This window comes from Halichoerus grypus, chromosome 9 (genome assembly GCF_964656455.1).
Source record: "Halichoerus grypus chromosome 9, mHalGry1.hap1.1, whole genome shotgun sequence".
NCBI classification, from domain to species: Eukaryota; Metazoa; Chordata; class Mammalia; order Carnivora; family Phocidae; genus Halichoerus; species Halichoerus grypus.
In genome coordinates this window covers 38,750,009-38,770,174 of record NC_135720.1, presented here as the reverse complement: position 1 = coordinate 38,770,174, position 20,166 = coordinate 38,750,009, and the positions used below count along the sequence as shown (strand labels likewise).

Sequence of the window (20,166 nt, the reverse complement as noted above, 5' to 3'; positions counted from 1 at the left end):
TGGCATGAAAGGAGCCAAGGTAAAGTGTAAATGGATGCATGAAGCTGTGTCAAAGCTTGCTTTGCAAATCAGGCAGTTAGCCAGGTTTGGTTCATGAACCATATTTTGTCAGTTCTTGATCTAGAGAAATAAATGTCATTTAACCAAAGTTACCTCACCTCTGAATCAGGGCAGGTGAGTGAGTAGAAGCAACAGGGGCAATATTTCCCTCCCCAAATTCCACATCCTATGTAAGAGTGAATGTTGATACATATTCAGGACATGGGAAGTGTACTAATAATTAATATGCACTAAGGAATGGCCAGGTGTAGCTCTTGGCTCTTCTATCTGCCAGATCTGTTAACTTGATCAAATTTCTTCACCTGTCTATAACTTGATGTTCTATCAGGAAACTGGGCATAATAATTCTTTCCTCATAGGGTTGTCATGAGGCAAAATACTTAGCTATTACCTGAACGATTCATATGAATTAATAGATAATAGTTTGGGTCCTGAAGTATATGCTAGAAGTCTCAAATTGTTGGCCATGGGACTCTATCCAACATATAGAAGTGTTTAACTGGCCCTGTGAGACATGGGCTGTTTAAGTATCTGAGATGTTAATATGAAAAACATATATAGATATAGATGTAGATATAGTGACTGTGTATGAATGTAAGGATTTTAGGGAAAAGAAAAGGAAAAGATCTAGCTGCCTTAGGCCTGTAGCGCTGAATGGAAATGATGAGCTGTCCATGTTAGCAGGGCAGATGGCCTCGGGTTTGCACGGCCCCTACCAGCATACCTTGTCTCCCTGATGCTCAGGCTGGGGTCTGTTGGCATTTATAATCCAGCTTGTCCTGCTGCTTTCCTTTTGCAATGCCCAGAAAAAAACAAAATCCACTATGGTACCATATCTACATCTTTCTTTTTTTTTTTCTGTATCTTATCCACTTCATTGTTTGTTACCTACATGGTTGTTGTTAGGACTCCAGAGAGTAGTGTCTTAGAGAGTGTGTAAGTCAAGAAGTTAATAAGGTATCTGTGATCAAAGAATTCTATGGTTAAATAAGTTTAGGGATGCTGAAAGAAACAAAGAAACCAGGTGTCTTTCCTGTGGACATCTCATTATCCTTTAATATAGTAATATGTAGATTTAGTTTCCAAGATAAGAGTGCACTCTACAGCTTTCTTGAATTGATATTCACAACAAAAAAATGGAAACTGTCTGAAAGACCTGTACTCTGAAACCTATAAAACATTGATAAAGAAATTGAAGAAGACACAAAGAAATGGAAAGACATTCCATGCTCATGGATTGAAAGAACAATTATTGTTAAAATGTCTATGCTACTAAAAGCAATCTACAGATTTAATGCAATTCCTATCAGAATACCAACAACGTAAAAAAAAAAAAAAAAGAATACCAACAACGTTATTCACAGAACTGGAACAAATGATACTAAAATTTGTATAGAACCACAAGACGGCAGATAGCCAAAGTAATCTTGAAAAATAAAAACAAAACTGAAAGTATCACAATTCCAGACTTCAAGTTATACTGAAAGCTGTAGTAATCAAAATACTATGGTACTGTCACAAAAATAGACACATAGATCATTGGAACAGAATAGAAAATCCAGAAATAGAGCTGTATTTATATGGTCAATTAATCTTCAACAAAGCAGGGAAGAATATCCAATGGGAAAAAGACAGTCTTTTCAACAAATGGTGTTGGGAAAACTGGATAGCTATCTGCAAAAGGATGAAACTGGATCATGTTCTTTCACCACACATAAAAATAAACTCAAAGTAAATTAAAGACCTAAATGTGAAACTTGAACTCATAAAAATCCTAGAGGAGAGCACAGACAGTAGCCATTTTGACCTCAGCTGTAGTACCTTCTTACTGGTTATATGTCTGGAGGCAAGGGAAACAAAAGCCAAAATACACTATTGGGACTTTGTCAAAATAAGAAGCTTCTGCACAACAAAAGAAACAATCAACAAAAATAAAAGGCCACCTACTGAATGGGAGAAGATATTTGCCAATGATCTATCTGATAAAGGGTTAGTATCAAAAATATATAAAGAACTCCTACAACTCAATACCCCCAAAACACATAATCCAATTAAAAATAGGCAGAAGACATGAACAGACATTTCTCCAAAGAAAACATACAGATGGCCAAACAGACACATGAAAAGATGCTCAACATCATTTATCATCAGAGAAATGCAAGTCAAAACTACAATGATATACCAACTCACACCTGTCAGAATGGCTAAAATCAAACCCATAAGAAACAAGTGTTGGCAAGGATGTGGAGAAAAAGGAACCCTCTTGCATTGTTGATGGGAATGCAAACTGGTACAGTCACTGTGGAAGAGAACATGGTGTTGCCTCAAAAAGTAAAAATAGAGCTACCCTACGACCCAGTAATCACACTACTGGGTATTTACCACCCAAATACAAAAACACTAACTCAAGGGATACACACACCTTTAGTTTATTGCAGCTTTATTTACAACAGCCAAATTATGGAAGCAGCCCAAGTGTCCATTAATAGATGAATGGATAAAGATAAAGAAGAAGTGAATATATATATACACGTAGTATATTTATACCATTATTCAGCCATAAAAATGAAATCTTGCCATCTGCAATGACATGGATGGAGCTAGAGAGCATAATACTAAGTGCAATAAGCCAGTCAGAGAAAGACAACTACCATATGATTTCACTCATACGTAGAATTTAAGAAACAAAACAAATGAGCAAAGGAAAAAAAACGGACAAGCCAAGAAACTGACTCTTAACTATAGAGAACTGATGGTTACCAAAAGGGAGGTGGGTGGGGGAGTGGATGAAATAGTTGATCGGGATTCGGGAGTATAGTTGCTGTAATGAGCACTAGGTGATGTATGGAAGTGTCAAATCACTATAATGTACACCTGAAATTATTTTAACACTGTATGTTAAGTATAATGGAGCCTGCCTGGGTGGCTCAGTTGGTTAGGCGACTGCCTTCGGCTCAGGTCATGATCCTGGAGTCCCGGGATCGAGTCCCGCATCGGGCTCCCTGCTCAGCAGGGAGTCTGCTTCTCCCTCTCCCGTTCCCCCCTCTTGTGCTCTCTCTCTCAAATAAATTAATAAAATCAAAATAAATAAATAAATAAATGAAGAAATGGAAACTGTTGTCCTTTAGTTTTAGTGTTCCATGCAGTTGTGGCTACTTAGCCACTGACTATTATTCCCATAGAACATGATTTGGGAAACACTGCCATTACCGTTCTAAAAATCGCCATAGAATTTGTAATTTTTTTTTTAAGATTTTATTTATTTATTTGACAGAGACACAGCGAGAGAGGGAACACAAGCAGGGGGAGTGGGAGAGGGAGAAGCAGGCTTCCCGCGGAGCAGGTAGCCTGATGCGGGGCTCGATCCCAGGACCCTGGGATCATGACCTGAGCCGAAGACGCTTAACGACTGAGCCACCCAGGCACCCCTAGAATTTGTAACTTTAAGATAAACATTCTAGATATATGCATTGCACATAGTATCTACTGACACTATTTCAGGTAATAGTATCCACTGATAACCTGATGTTTGAGCCTACTTTATAACATTGCTGGATAATAATAGTATCAAGAGTAATATAGCCAAGGTTAATTGAATACTTGCAGGCAATGGGTTTCCTGGGTTATTTCATTTAATCCTCACAGAAATCCTCTAAAGGGGTTTGTCTTACCCCTATTCTACAAAGGATGAAAATGGGGGACAGAGAGGCTAAATAATTTGCTAAAGGTAACACAGATGCTAAGTAAGGCAACCAAGATCCTTAGTTCTCACTCTTAGCAGTTGGACACCTGTCCTAGCTAAATGCAGTGACAGTTGTAAGACATCTGCCCCAAATTATATCTAAATTAGTGTGATCTTGGACCGTGTTTCTTTTACTCAATTATGTATAAAGATAAATTACCTATTGAGAATAATTCACATTTTTTTTATAATACTTTAGTAAGAAAAGTATATGTTATCTTTCATTTCCTTTTTTTCTGGGATGTGTATGTAGGTAATGTGGTAGACTTACAGAATTGTGGTAAAATTAAAAAGAGGTCCTGAAATATCACTACTTTACAGTTTTAAAATGTTATATGAACTGATGGAATTTTTTCTAAAGACATTGATACCCTTGAAACTATTAAGGCACAGATTATTTAGATCAGTCCCTAAAGGTATTGATTAGCCCCAAACTGTTCCCTTCCTGAAGTAATAAAGGCCAAGAGAGATCAATATAATTTACACATAATTTAATGTTCCTAAAATCTTCTCTGCAAAATGTTAGTGTTTAATAAAGAAATAGATATGCCTAAATTTCCTTTGTCTCTATGTCTTCACTGTCCACCTTTTCCTGGAGTCTTGTGTATAATTTTGCCCCAAGTACAAATTTCCAATTTATTAAGGAAAAAATAGAGTATTGGAAAGATGATTATTGAGGTCCAAGAATTGTCAATAAGTTAGAAAACATTTGTTATTCAGTAGATTGGAGAATAAATACACAAAAATTATAACAAAGTAATATTAGTTTTAAGTGTTTAGATATACACACAAATATAAATATATACATGTTGCATTTCATTGATACCAAGAGGCTATCAATTATTATATATACCATCAATGTAATTGAAGCTTTTAATAGAGAAGATAAATAATGTATCAAACCTGCAATTACAGTTTATGTAAGACACATTCAGATTTCAGGAACTATTATAATTCAAATGTATTTTATGGTGCAGTCTAGGTGAGATGGAATTAAGGGATTATTGACTAATCTAATGTGGGGGTTGGTAGAATGAGAGAAAAGGAGAAATTGATTGAGATTGGTTCCAGGTGACTGGCTTAAGGGTAGAGGTTGGTGTATCTGGGAAGCAAATTGAGATTATAGCATGCTGTGAAGTTTACTTAAGGTCCTAATCAGTGTCAAATTCAAAGCCTTGTTGAATTAGTTGGGGGTTACCTTTAGATGGGTCACCCTCTAATCATGCCTTATTTGTCCCTCTGATGTATTTACAGGTACTGAAGATGGATGGGCATCATTAGGTATCTCTTATTATATTGCCCCACAAATATCTTAACCGTGAGTTTTTCAGAGTAATATTTTTCCATTCATGTCTGTAGGGTGATATTCATTTGAAGAATTCATGACCATGCCTAAATGTTCATATTAGTACATTAAATCAAAACATGATTTTCTTCCAGAAATTTTTTTAAAATAACATATATTTTTCTGGTTCTGAAAATGATTCATGGTAATTGAAATCAATTTGGAAAATGTTGGTATAAAAAAGATGACTTAAAGTCACCTTTAATTGTACATCTACCTATAACTACTTAATTTGAAATGTCTCTAGGATTTTTTTATTTATAATTTTTCATATAAAATTGAGATTGTGTGGTATAATGATTTTCCCATTTAAAATGGACACTGTGAACATGTCATTTTAAAAATGATTAGTCTGGGTAGATAAGTAAATATTTCACACAACTTAGACTCATGTTTATCCATGTTATAAGACTGACTCCAGAGAGGAGAGTTGTATAACCTATAATTTTAAGGAAAATCTATTGCTGTTTAAAACTCGGCAGGAGGAAAACAGATCTAATTACCATACCTCTAACATTCCGTTGTATTTTGTAATGTTATAATACCATGAGCTCAGGTGGCTCCATATATTTACAAATTGGACAAATTAAATTGGACAAATTACAATTGATAATACTCCAAAATTTTGTAGTATTTATGAAAAAAATAGTGATTCCCTGTAAGTTCAGATTTTCAGAAATATCCTTATACTTATGTTTTCTAGACAATTTCTGGACCTTAAAGATCAATAAGAATATTCCTAATTGATAAGACTTTAAATCATAAGCCTCTGCCTTTGACTGAAGACGTGTCTGTAGTATCATAATTCATTCTCTTTCCAAAAGGATCTGATATCCACATTGATGTTAAAAAATAATAGGAGAATTGTATAGAACTTTTAAAAATGAATCTAAGTAAAGTGATTTATAGTAATATCACTGGGCCCATGATTTTAAGCTCCATTTTGGTAAGTATCAGGCAACCTATTTCAAAAAAGCTTCCTTTTTTTTTTTGAGCTTGGTCATTTGTGCCACTGGGCAAAATAGTAGGGGAATGACCGACTACCTGCCAGAAGGCTGTTATGGCAGGCCCTCAGAAGGGAGGGGAGGAAATACAGAGCTTGGGAGGATTCGAAACTGGAAAGGCTCTTAGGCAACGTGGTTATGATGGTGAGAGAGAAAGCTGCTGAAATAGAAGGGGGGTACTCAGAAAGGAGACAAAAAGAAGTTCCAGGGTGTTAAAGATTAGCTAATTCTTGTTTTTCCTAAAGCATTTTTTAAAATTACTTTTCTTGTGATTTTTTTCTGGTATTATGCCCTAGATATACTATGGAAATCAGGAGATTTTTGCATGGATTTGTATTTGTTTCGCATTTATAGCAAAATCTAAGACTGTCATTTCAGAGATTATGTATCAGTCATCAAGCAATTGATGAGAAAAACAATCTCAGATCGCTTTCTGAGATTGGACAGTGACACATTAAAGCAAAAAGCTTCTCATTTTCTTATAATGATTTTGTGGTCCCAGTGCTATAAGTAAAAGTTGACCTGTTGATTATATACTACCTAATAGCAGGGACTGAGTTCTTCAGCCTGTGTTACCCTATCCTGGATATAGCTGATGATTCAGAAACGCTCAAAACTGTGAGGAGATGCCATTGCATTTTAAGACAAAATTGACTGCCTAATCAATATTAAGAGACGTTGAGAGAGAGAAATCTAAGACTTGACTTTGGATTATTGGATTGTCTGGTTGTTCTCATGATGCAGGATACTGATTCATCAATATCATTGGCCACTTAGGATGAACTGTCACAGCCCTCCATGTGCATTACTTTATTACTATCTTTCACGTTTGGAGGATGCAGCTATTGATGTTGCCATACTTGCTTGGCCTGAAAATGTCCACAGTGTGTTGGATTTTTTTAAATAATGGAATCTATTAATCTCATTTTTATTTACTTATAATTCCAAGAAGGATGGATTTAATTAAAATATTATACTGGAAAAAAAGCTTTATTTTTGTGTATAGTTAGGAAAGGAAAGACTTTATAGCATCTCCATTTATTTGTCAATATGTGCAACTTCATTGTCTTTATTTCAGTAGTTATCTCAACAAATCGTTTATATTTAATGTCATTTTTAAAAATTTTATAAGTTATTTCATTTCCTGTTACAAAGCAGTATTAATGGAAAACTGTTAATGGAAACTTGAATCATCTAAAGTATCCAGAATTTCAAAATGATAAATCTATTATTTACTAAGAATAATAGTCTTGCCATTTTAATAAGGTTACTTTTTTTTTTTTTTACAATTTTAATCACTCAGCCTATTTCTTTGTACAGTAGAAGGGGAGACAAATGTTAACTAAGCCAAGAATGTGGATTTTCAAAGATGCCTTCTATCAGTTCTATGTATAGGCTCATTTCTTGCCTTGTTAACCATAACAGAAAACAGAATTGAAATAATTTTTAGTTTGGTGTCTGTCTTTGTATCAGTTTTTTTCTTCTTCAGTTTGCTTATACATCACTGTATGATTTAGTAAACATTGTTCTTCCAAGTCAAGATATGCAGGTGATCTTGTCATTTGCAATAACATGGTAGACCTAGAGGATATTATGCTAAGTGAAGTAAGTCAGACAGAGAAAGACAAATACCATATGATCTCACTTTTGCATGGAATCTAAAAAAATAAAACAAAGGAATAAACAAAACCAAAACAGACTCATAGATACTGAGAACAATCTGGTGGTTGCCAGAAGAGAAGAGGGTAGGGAGAGCGCCAAACAGGGAGAGGTAGAATTAAAAGGTACAAACGTCCAGTTATAAATAAGACAGGGTGCTGCAATATATAGCATGGGGAATACAGTTAATATTATAACAGCTTTGGTTCTCTACTTATTTGAACATCGTCTATGGCTAAGTCATTCCATATTTTATCTGTAAGAGTGTTGTACTGCTAGATTGTCAATTCTAAAGATTTTTAAACATTACTGGCTGTATAATATATAGAAAAAGGTCCTTTCCGTAAAGAGACAAATTATATACAAAAGTATATTTGGTTATTTTATAAAGGTTTTATAACAGCGTTTTATGATTGAGTCACAACTCAGTGTTCTCTCTATGTGTGTGTGCATGCATGCACACACACATACATGCATCCAAGTACACACTGTGTATGGATTATTTCGTTTTGCCTACATGATAGCATTACCTACAGTGGCCCTTCTTTGTTTCACTTTATTTTCTTCTATAAATCTCAAATTACTCTTTAACATGTGTTTATGAGCTATCAATTTTTATCCCCTCCATATTTTAAGAAGGCAAACACAGTTAAGTCAAGATGACTAATGGGTTGGTGGGGAGAAGTATGGGCTGATAAAAATTAAATAGGGAACAAACGATTCTCTTTCAGAGCAATCCTTTTAAAATATTATTATTATGAATAAAAAGCAGCATTATTAAACATTTCTTTTAATTAAATTTTATAATAGAGATATTTAACCTTCTACCTTCTAAGTTTCAGGTTCTCTATGGCAGGCTTCAGTCGGCATTCAGAATTTGGGAGAGTATTTGAGTTCTGGAAACTTTTATAGGAAGGGATAGGAATCTTTGTAGGAATCTTATTTTATATACTTTAAAGTATTAGATGCAATTTTTGCCCAAAACACAAATGACAATCAATCATTAGCAAAAAACTGTTTTCATCCTCTTCTGGGAACATTCTTTCCCCTTCTTACTGTCCTCTGACAGTTCCCTAGTCCCTTCCGGTTCCTACTTATTCAGAAGACTTACATGTTTCCTTGATTTTTTTTTTTTTTTTCAAACCTCAACCATCTCTTCTTCCATCTACCCTCTTCCTGGCCAACTTGGTTCTTGCCTCCCTGAGAGAACTGGGGCTATCACAAACTTCCACGAGCTTTCATCATCATATTTAACACCGATCTCAGATTAAACTGAATCTACTATTGATGAATTGTTCTTGCTGTTACGGAAGGCCCCTCCCTCCAAATGTCTTCTAGAACCTACCTTCCTTACTCAATAATAGTGGTCTCACAATTATTGTTCAGTCTTCCATTACAATAGATAAGTGCAATACAATGCAATGTTATTTCTTAAAAATCAAGATCTATTTACTGTGAAGGATGATTTAAGATATGTTTTCAAGTTAGAAGAATATGTATGTTATATATATGGAAGAGGATGTATGTCATATAATAAAATTCTGTATTATGTTTTACAGACATTCTTTAGTAGTAGGGATGTGAGAACTATTCAGAAATGGCTTCAAGAAGGTAAGACTTGAACTGGAGATTTATGGTTGGAGAGATTTGGATATATGGAGAAGGAATTAAAGCAGCCATTCCAGGCAGGAGACACAACATGAGCAAATATGCAGAAGTGCAAATGAGCATGATATAATCAGGGTTCAAAAAGGAAGCCTGACTAAATAGAGTAGAGGCTTCATGAAATAGCTCAGAAAGAGACATGATAGGAAAGGAAGCTTGGATGCTGCTTCATGATGCCCTTGAATTCAAGGATGTATTCAATAGAGATGATAGTAGAATGTCCACATGGAAATATCTGCTGATGAATTTTGTGTTTTTTGAGTTGAGATTTTATAATAGGATATACTTAGACTCACGTTTCTTTTGATTTTCTGTTTAGTACCTTCCGAATTGAGTTCACATGTCATATTTCAGGATTGAGGAAAAATAGACATTTTGGTGACATTGAGGCCACATATTGGTGAACAGGGGTAGAAGCCTAAGCACATCAATGTTCTATTCCCTCACTGAGATGTATGAAGAACAGACAGGGTCAGCATAGGAGGCTTTCCCAGTGAACAGTCCAGAGTTCCAGTTGAGTTTACATTTCAGCCTACCTGAGCTTCACGGTCCCAGGATGAGACAGCAGGACCCATGAAAAGGGACTAGGCCTTTTAAAAGAGGAGGTTGATGGTTGCCATTTCATGTGATGACAGGGCAGAGACTTGGAAATCCTTTTTTACCTAACAAACCATGTCCCTTACCTCCCCTTCTCTGACTCTGTCATTAGCATAGTAATCTCATAGCCTAGAGCATTGAAGTGCACTAGAACTTTTTCTGATGATAAAAATGTTCCATGATATTTGTGGGTACTGAGCACTTGAAATGTGGCTAATGAAACATTTTATTTTTTTTTTTTAATTTAAATCTAAATTGTCACATATGGCTATTGGTTATGGAATAGTATATGGCAACTATAGAACCAAACTAGCATTTAGTGAGTGTGTATCATGTGCCTGGTCTAATCTAAAAACTTTACGTGTACTAACTCACTTAATCCCCATAAGAATCATAAGGAGCAGGCATTATTCTTTTTCCCATTATAGAAATGAGAGAACTGGGGCAGAGAGGATTAGCATAGGGAGGAAATGACAAAGTTGGGATTTAAACCTAGGCAGTATATCCATATAGCTTAAACAGCTGTAGTGTCTCATCTTTGAACCCTACATTAATCTTGCCCTTCCTTTCTTGCTCACATTCATTCATTTGTGTATGTTATTACCATAGTGAGAAAATATTTTATGCATAAAATATATTAGCCATTCCTCTTGAGGCTTTATATGCTCGCTCACCACTGCCTCTGAAATAGCATAGGCTCACTTAATGTGTGAGTCACTGAATGGCTTCCTGACCATCATACCGCTTCCCCGAAGCAGTGCTTCTGAAACTGGGGTGTGCACCAGAATCACAAGGAATACAGGTGGTGGTTTCTGATACAGGGGGTCTAGGGTGGGGCCTGAGAATTGGCATTTCTAACAAGTCTCCAGGTGATGCTGATAATACTTGCTGGTCTGGTGACCACAGTTGGAGGCACACAGCCCTAAGCCAAGTTTTAAGTTTGCTGCCAGGCTACTTGACTTTAAAATAGAATTGTTAATACTTCTCAGATTCTTCCAGTGAAAGACATAATCTTTCATTGTTATTTTTTGTCTTGTACGTTACACAAATAGTATATGTATTCTCTTGTTGTCAAGAGGTGAAATACAATGAAAAATAAGGAAGGAAGGAAAAGAAGAAAGGAAGAAAGAGTGAGGGAGGGGAAAGCAAAGACGCATGAGAAGGCAGCAAGAAAACTGAAGAAAAAAATTGATATATAACTGAAAGGCTAGATTACATTAAACCCTCTAAGATTCATGCAGGGGTTGCCATCTGGTGCCCACCAGGAAAAATCTGGTCACAAAGCTATCGTGATCAGAATGATACTTGGAAAAAAATCAAATTTCATTGTTTATGATTAGAGTATATCTTCATTTTCCACAGGTCCCATCAATCCATTTGGTTTTACAGGTATTGCTTTACACATTTACATTCTTTCCCTGTCAGTTAGACTTTTAAGTTTGCTATTCTGGATTTAGGACAACATCACTCATCTGTTGTTTTTTCCTTCCTCAAAGTAAGTTTAATTTTCACATTGGCTGTCTTGATATGGTGATGATGATGACATTTGTTAGCCTCAGGCTTATGTGAATTTTAGTCTCTGAATTTCAGTGAAAAGAGGATTGTTTTTTCCCAGTAGACCTAGCAGAGGTCCATGCTTAACCCGGATTGGCCCTGATTTAGTCATGTGCTCACCTCTCTAACCAGAATGGCAGGGGTTGGGGTAAAGGAGTGGACCCCAGAAGGAGAGTGTGGGTGCTGACTACCCAAAGTAGAATTAGGGTGGTGTTACCCATGCACCAGGGGTAGGACTCTGGACAAAAGAAATGCACCAGGTATCCACAACACAGGAGATGAACCCAAACCATGTTTTGAATTGTAACCTTGATAATGTTGTTCTTTTTACCTGAAATACAGTAACACGGTATTTACCAGTCTAAGAGGTTTATTAGTAAATAAACTGTCTACCATTCATGGTAAATCTCAAAAGCCTCATCCCCAAAAACTGTTATAGCCCCTACTTGAAATTAATGTTCCTTACCTTTTAAACTAGTAAGATATTCTATTAAAATATCTCTCATGTGTACCAGATCTAAAAATAGCTTTATATATTTGCTCTTTCTTCTATATTTCCAGGCATATGTAAATAGGAACAGTTTTAATGCATTATTACATAATATAGATAGGATAACTGAATTAAATGTTTGCATTCCTTTTTCATTTGGTTTTTGTAGAATGTTGATTCTAGTATGTATAGATATTTATTTATTTATTTATTTATTATGTTATGTTAATCACCATACATTACATCATTAGTTTTTGATGTAGTGTTCCATGATTCATTGTTTGCATATAACACCCAGTGCTCCATGCAGAACGTGCCCTCCTTAATACCCATCACCAGGCTAACCCATCCCCCCACCCCCCTCCTCTCTAGAACCCTCAGTTTGTTTTTCAGAGTCCATAGTCTCTCATGGTTCGTCTCCCCCTCCGATTTCCCCCCCTTCATTCTTCCCCTCCTGCTATCTTCTCTTCTTTTTTTTTTTTTTTTAAACATATAATGTATTATTTGTTTCAGAGGTACAGGTCTGTGATTCAACAGTCTTACACAATTCACAGCACTCACCATAGCACATACCCTCCCCAATGTCTATCACCCAGGCACCCCATCCCTCCCACCCCCCCACCACTCCAGCAACCCTCAGTTTGTTTCCTGAGATTAAGAATCTAGCACTTAAGATCAATCTTCTTGCTCATTTTTACTTTGAATTATTATTTGGGGGCAATAATCACCTATCTTTTAGGATGATTTTTAAAAATAGAGATTGTGAATACATTCATATAAAAGTCTTTAAAATAATCAACTGAAGAACAGAAAACAGTTTTAGATATATTCCAGGTAATGGTGGATAGAAACTGGTACAGTTGATCTTATCTGGGATATAAAATCAGGACAATTTCCAAACCATTCAATCTAGCTACTTATTCAGTTAGTGACAAGGGACATGCACACAGCACTTACCAGTGTCCTATCATGGCTTGATGTCTGTCCAGGTTTTACCACAGTTTGCTTAAGACCATCAATACTGACAAAGACACACTAAGAACTCTGCTAGTTATTATTTTCCATGATTTTTAGGATACCTTAAAATTATGAACCAGGATTCCGTGAGCTTCATCCTCCACAAGAAACTTTTATCTGAGGTATGTTTTAACATTAGGCCCTCCACCAAATTATAAGTTGGTAGAAGCTATGTGAGATAAGTAGTTTTTACCTAAAAGTTGGTTTATATTACTCAGTATTTTTTTGTATAAGAATTTGCATGATAAATCACTTTTAGAAATTAATGGGGGTAGAAAAAATGGTCTAAATAAACTGGTATAGATTTTTTATTTGAAAAATAAAACATTCCCATTACAGTTGATAAAGAGTTCAAAACTGAATTTAAGGCATAAATAGAATTACTAAATTACTCTGAGATTTATGTATAAAAATATTCTCCTTTATGATTTTTTAAAATCTATTTAAGGGTCCTATTATATTTTTTTCTGAAATTATCTTAAATTGTTTTCATCTTACTCTTCCTTAAATAGACTGAAGAACATAGAAGAAGAGTGTTTGTCAGAAGCAGGGTATTTCCATTCTTTTCCCTTCTTTTTGGAAAATACAAGTTGAGGCCCGAAGTAAAGTTTATTAAAATACACATTTTACAGCCAATACATGTAGCTTAATTTTAAGATCTTTCAGAAGATGACACAATTTCAAAAGTTAAGATCTCATTAATTTCTATTTTTTTCACTGGAGAACAGAATCTGGGAGAAAATCGGCCAACACTTTCTAGTTAATATGACAAGCAAAATTCATTGAAATTAGAAGTAAGAACTTCAGAAGGAAACTGGCAATACTGAAATTCTTTAAACTGAAACTAGTTATAATAGAATATTACAATGATGAAACATAGTAAAGCATCATATGTTACTGTTAGACATCAATCTTCACCTTCAGTCTTTCTTTTGCATAATCGAAAACGTTGCTATGGTTTCAAATAAAATATCTTTATTTTGGTACCAGGAATAATGTGAAATACACAGTATGTAGGTTGCAATGCTAATGACAGTTCTCTGAATGACTGAAGAGCATGAATTCACAATACACATCATATTTATTCATCATTTGAAAAGTTGTTGACAATTCTCTTGGTCTGAGACAATTTGCTATCCATTATCAGATGCAGGTAAAAACATTAAAAAGACATGATCTATGTAGTGGGGTTTATGAGCTCCGTTATTGAGATGTTGCTTTCCTTTCCAAGAATTATCTGAACAATGTGCTGCCTTTTCAATCCACCAGTTCCTACCGAGACCAGATTAATGGAAAGAACTTTTGAGAGTGACTGCCATCTTTTTCATTGATTAGCAGTGTGACCTAGGGCCAGGACCCTCTCTGGACCTTAATTAACCAGCCTCTAAAATGAAGCATTTGAATCATCTGACTATTACATTCCTATCCAGCTCTCAAAAAAACGTGATTATTTCTGTATTATGTTTGTATCACCCCAATAATGCACATCCATTGTAGAAAACATTTTAAATTACAAAAAAAAAAAAAAAAAAAGAAAGAAAAAACAACCACTAAAAAAGGGAGTGGTATCTATAGTTCCTTCTGCAATATAACATGTTTTGATTTTATCATTATCCTTCTAGCTTGACTCCAACCATCAGGCATTCCTGTAATGAATTTATTTCTGTGGAGAGAACTCAAGTCATAAGTAATATATATAATAGTATAGAGACAAGATTATAGGAGTCACAGACCTGTACCTCTGAAACAAATAATACATTATATGTTTAAAAAAAAAAAGAAGATAGCAGGAAGGGAGAAATGAAGGGGGGAAATCAGAGTGGGGAGAGGAACCATGAGAGACTATGGACTCTGAGAAACAAACTGAGGGTTCTAGAGGGGAGGGGGTTGGGGGGATGTGTTAGCCTGGTGATGGGTATTAAAGAGGGCAAGTACTGAATGGAGCACTGGGTGTTATACTCAAACAATGAATCATGGAACACTACATCAAAAACTAATGATGTAATGTATGGTGATTAACATAACATAATAAAAGAAAAAAATGATTATAGGAGTTCAGCCTGAGACCCTCAGCTTTTACAGTCTTTTCTACAGAGAATAATGATTCCTGAGGTAGCACAAAACTTGTAGTGACCGCTGCTCTCTCAGGTTCCTGCCAATGTTGCACTGAGTTGACCAAGCAAGGGATACTTGGAAATAAGTCCACTAGGGAAACTACCCGCAGCATTTATCATTCAAAGATATGAGGAGGCATATACCCTTATTAAATCAGAAATGGGAAAAAAAATCAAGATGTATGACCTTAGTTTCCTGGGAACAGTGAAGATTGCCGGTGCTTGGTTCAGTGGGATTTATAAAAAAAAGAGAGTTTTTTTTTTTTTTTTTGCTCTAAACTTTTTAGACTGTTAGCTTAAAATGTTTCAGCCAGTCTAGCCCTAGAAAAACAATTTTCATAAAAGTTTATTTCATAGTGGATTTGAATTTTATATAGTTACAAAAAATTCAAATATGGAAAAAATATTAACTGATGAGAAGTTTGACTTAGCTTATGAGTCAGCTTTCCCATTCTGTGGAGGAAAGGTTGCTTTTGTCATTAATAATAATTTTGTTCCTTGTGGTTTAAAATTGAAACAATTTTGGAATAATATGATCATTTTGTATTCTTCCCGTTCTTTCTTGCCTGTTCTCCCCCACCCCCCACCCCTTCCCTGGGAGCTTCTGGTTCAGGAGAGTTTTACTAAACAGAGTAGGTGTGGGAACTGGGTTTGCAGTTGATTCTTGGTTATCTCCTTTCACTGCTGGCTAGTGCTGAAGTGTGACTCGTCATATCGAGAATGTTTCCCCATGACCTCCAGTTCTCAGTTCCCTATGCTCTGTGTCTTCTTGGACCCAACCTCAGTGTCTCTTCAGAAAACTTTGGTCTTTCAACAAGTTTACAACTCTCCTGACTTCTCAAAATTCTTAGCTATTCTTGCTACTGTGTGCTGGCTTGTACAAGACACAGGCTATCCGTGCACTTTCCTCAGACAATGGTTTCCTAACACATAGGTGCTATGTTAGCTGCAAATTCTCTGTAAGAATTGCAGTATCTTGCACAGCATCCTGGACAACTCTTAGGTTCTGCAATTACCCCAAAACTTAGTGAGGTAAATACTGGAGTTTCAATGGACCTGCCTCACCTCCATTTTGGGTTTCTACTGGAGGAGGGACTCTGGGACCCATCACCAGAAATCACCTGTATCCTGTAAACAGCACATTTATTCTTTTCCTACCCTCTGGTGAAATTCATCTCACCTTGTGATGAGAAAACATCTCTTAGATAATCATGAATTCCTTTTCACCCTATGTTTTGGATGTGATTATCATATTTTAAGTCTTACAGGACTCAGAAATAAAGCAAAAACAAAACATTTTTTTCTCTTAAGTTATTTTCTTATAATTGAAAACCATGGTATTCAAGAATATTTGTTTCTTCTACAAAACACTTTCCCAAGTCCTTTTTTTTTTTTTTAAGATTTTAGTTATTTGAGAGAGAGAGCGAGCAAGCATGAGCTGGGGGAGGGGCAAAGGGAGAGAGAGAAGCAGACAGCCTGCTGAGCAGAGTACCTGAGGACAGTGCAGGGCTTGATCCCAGGACCCTGAGATCATGACCTGAAGTCAGATGCTTAACCAGCCGGGTGCCCCCAAGTCCTTTTACAGAGTGGAAAAGCTCAGAGAGTGATTTTTGTTCTCATTTTATCAGCCCTTCCTGAATATAGTGTATTTATTAACAAAGGACCAGAGAAGAGAGAAATTAACTGGAAAAACCACACAGTTGGATATCAAAATGTTATGTCAGTTACATTAACATATTCTATACATGTTTGAAATATTTTTGTTTTAATTTCATAAAGAATTTAGATTTTATGATTCTTATTTTCAAGAACAGAAACCCAATTTATTATGTTGTGCCTAAAGGAAGAAAGAAAAATAACTAGGTCATAAATTTGAGGATGCCTTAATTTTAATTATAGCAAACCTTACTTATAGAGTGTTCATTTTTTCCCAATTACTATTTTTGCATTTTATGTGCATTATCACAATCATACGAAGTAGATAATATGTTCTCTTCCATCTTATCAATGAAAAAATTGGGGAAAAAGAGATGGGGTTAGCCAAGGTCAATCAACAGATAAATGGGAAAACAAAGATCCAAATCCAAGTCTCTTGACTCCAAAATCCCTGCACTTAATTGTGCTGTATTCTGAGAAATAACTCAACCTACTTAATTTTTTCTCATTACAAACTTCCATGAGTCTTACATCTTTAAAGTCTTCATAGTACTTATCAAATTCCTAAGTGCCGGGAATGGCCAGCAATCCCTGTACCAACAGATGAAAGATGACTCCCAACTTTGCTGTGAAAGAGAGGAGAAGGCAAGGGGGTCAATGTTCCGAGATGAAGACCCTTTGCTCTTCTTTGCTCCCGCTTTTATTGGTCCTTCAGGATAATCACAAATGCTTATCACTGTTTCTCAAGCACGTGATGTGTGACAAGGGGTCTTACTGAACTGGGATGATATGTTTACGGGAAAGATATGATATTCTAATCTGGGTGTTCTACGAGTTCTGCTAACATAGCCTAAGGGACAATGCACACATCTCTTAGATCACGGGGCAGCTGTTTGGGTTAAGAATGTTTTGGGGAAGGCAACTCCCCGTGGCATTCCAATAGCAGAGTGGTCATGAGGGCCTGGGCATTCCAAAGGCCCACGCCCTTCTCCAAAACCTTCCATCGCCCCCAGCGGCTTGTGTTACATTTTAGCAAGCCAGGTATTATGGCTGATTTCATGCTCTACATTAACCCCAACAGCTAAACATATAAGTAAATAGAAATATATGTCCAAGTGGTTTCAGAATACAGTGTTTTTAAGTTTAAAAAAAGTATCAACAATCACTCATTATTAAAATAAATTCTTTAGGGGTGCTTGGGTGGCTCAGTTGGTTAAGTGTCTGCCTTCGATTTAGGTCATGATTTCAGGGTCCTGGGACTGAGCTTCATGTAGGGCTCCCTGCTCAGTGAGGAGTCTGCTTCATTCCCCCACCCCCCACTCTTTTATTTTATTTTATTTTATTTTACTTTATTTACTTTACTTTTTATTTTATTTCATTATTTATTTATTTGAGAGAGAGAGAGCACAAGAGGGGATAGGGTCAGAGGGAGAAGCAGACTCCCTGCTGAGCAGGGAGCCCGATGCGGGACTAGATCCCAGGACTCCAGGATCATGACCCAAGCCGAAGGCAGTCGCTCAACCAGCTGAGCCACCCAGGCGCCCCTTCTCCCTGCTCTTGTGCGTGTGCTCTCTCTCTCTCTCTCTCTTCCTCTCCCTCCCTCTCAAATAAATAAAATCTTTAAAAAAAATAAATTCTTCAGTTAAATATCTCACATCTACATAGGTGAATCTCACAAAAAGAATATTGAACAAAAATACAAATCAAAAGAATACAATAGGATTCCACTTCAAAAATTTCAAAGATGACAAAACTAAGCATGTTATTTAGGAATACATATGTGAAAAGTAGTGAAGAAATCAAGGGAATGAGTAATTATAAAATTCAGGAAAGTGCTCTGGAAAAAAGTGTGATTGCGGAAGAAGTGAGAACTCAAGATTCAAAGGTCTTGTCTTCCCTGGTAATACTTGTATTTTCACTAATTTCAGTACATTTGTACTATACTTTTTCACCTCCTTCACTATGTTAGAGTTACTTATTAGCACAGGATGCAAATGCTGGAAGTTTTTATTTTTTTTAAGATTTATTTATTTATTTATTTGACCGAGAGAGCAAGAGAGCACAAGCTGGGGGAACAGTAGGAGGGTGAGGGAGAAGCAGGCTCCCTGCCAAGCAGGGAGCCCGATGCGGGGCTCGATCCCAGGACCCTGGGATCATGACCTGAGCTGAAGGCCGACGCTTAACCATCTGAGCCACCCAGGCGCCCCATGCTGGAAGTTTTTAGAAGACATTCTCTATAACCTTTCATAGCACATTGTGTATTCACTCAGGATATACTGAAAAGTGTGACACTTGGATCCATCATGATAAGTGTTCAGGTCATCCTTACTAACCTGGGAACGGTAAACAATAGTGGATGGATGCAATTTCACTTTTGACCTGTAGCAGTTAAGGGTTACTTCTGGAGAACAAGCTCCACTGTATACGAACAAGGTGCAAATATGAAAGTGGAAGCAAAAAAATCTACACAGAATAGTAGTCAGATCTGATTTCTGCCTAGAACAAAAGAGATAAATAGACTGAAATGCTCTGAAGAAAGGTTTACTTTTCCAATAAGATTCTGAAAAGAAAGAACCCTGAGAATTGATTATATAACCTTATATATTTTGAGATTTAATTAGGTAGTGTCTTGCGGGGGGGGGGGGGGACTGAGCTCCTCAAAGAAAGATGCTATCAAAGTGACTTTTTTATTAACTCTGGTAATTTTGAAACATGTTCAGCTGATGCATGTTTGCTGTTGAAGCTTGTTCATTTTACCTCTAAAAGCTAGTTCTTTTAATCCTTCAGTTTAATTGGCCCTTACTTGCACTAGTAAAGCTATCAGTAGGAAGATATTTTGAAGTAATGGAATACTTAAAATTTCAGTTGTGTTTCTTTTTCATATAAAGGGCTGTGAATATTTACATGTATGAAAAATCCTCCTCCCACCTCAGAATGAAAGCACATAGCCCCCTAATACCTACACTGGACATAGCTTTCTCTTCTCTCTAGTTTTTATTGAAGTTCCCCAATATCCTAATTAAGTGTATAATATTTGATATATTCTACAATTATTCCTTTTACATTTCTGATTTCTGAATAAGTGTCCTCCTTCCTGTTTATTTGAGGAAAGGACTTCATTTGTTTATTCATTTAAGTTCTTCAAACTTTTGGAGAACCTCTAGAGGCACTTTCTGCAAGACATTATAAGATGTGGCATTAGAGAAATTGCATTTTTATAATTCATGTTTCCATTTTAAATAAGGTTTGTGAAGATGTAAATC

The 20,166-nt window shown here is 36.0% G+C and overlaps 1 protein-coding gene across 4 annotated transcripts in view; it reads left to right on the top strand.

Annotated features, from left to right (window-relative positions):
• Positions 1-20,166, top strand: part of NKAIN2 (sodium/potassium transporting ATPase interacting 2) — a 968,314-nt gene that overhangs the window by 317,322 nt on the left and 630,826 nt on the right. The window contains exon 2 of one of the 4 annotated variants that reach the window (XM_078054785.1): positions 5,057-5,120. The exons of the other annotated variants lie outside the window; for them this stretch is intronic. Within the exon in view, the coding sequence (XP_077910911.1) occupies positions 5,070-5,120 (51 nt within the window). The 5' untranslated portion in view covers positions 5,057-5,069. The remainder of the gene's footprint in view (positions 1-5,056; positions 5,121-20,166) is intronic. 4 annotated transcript variants of the gene reach the window in all.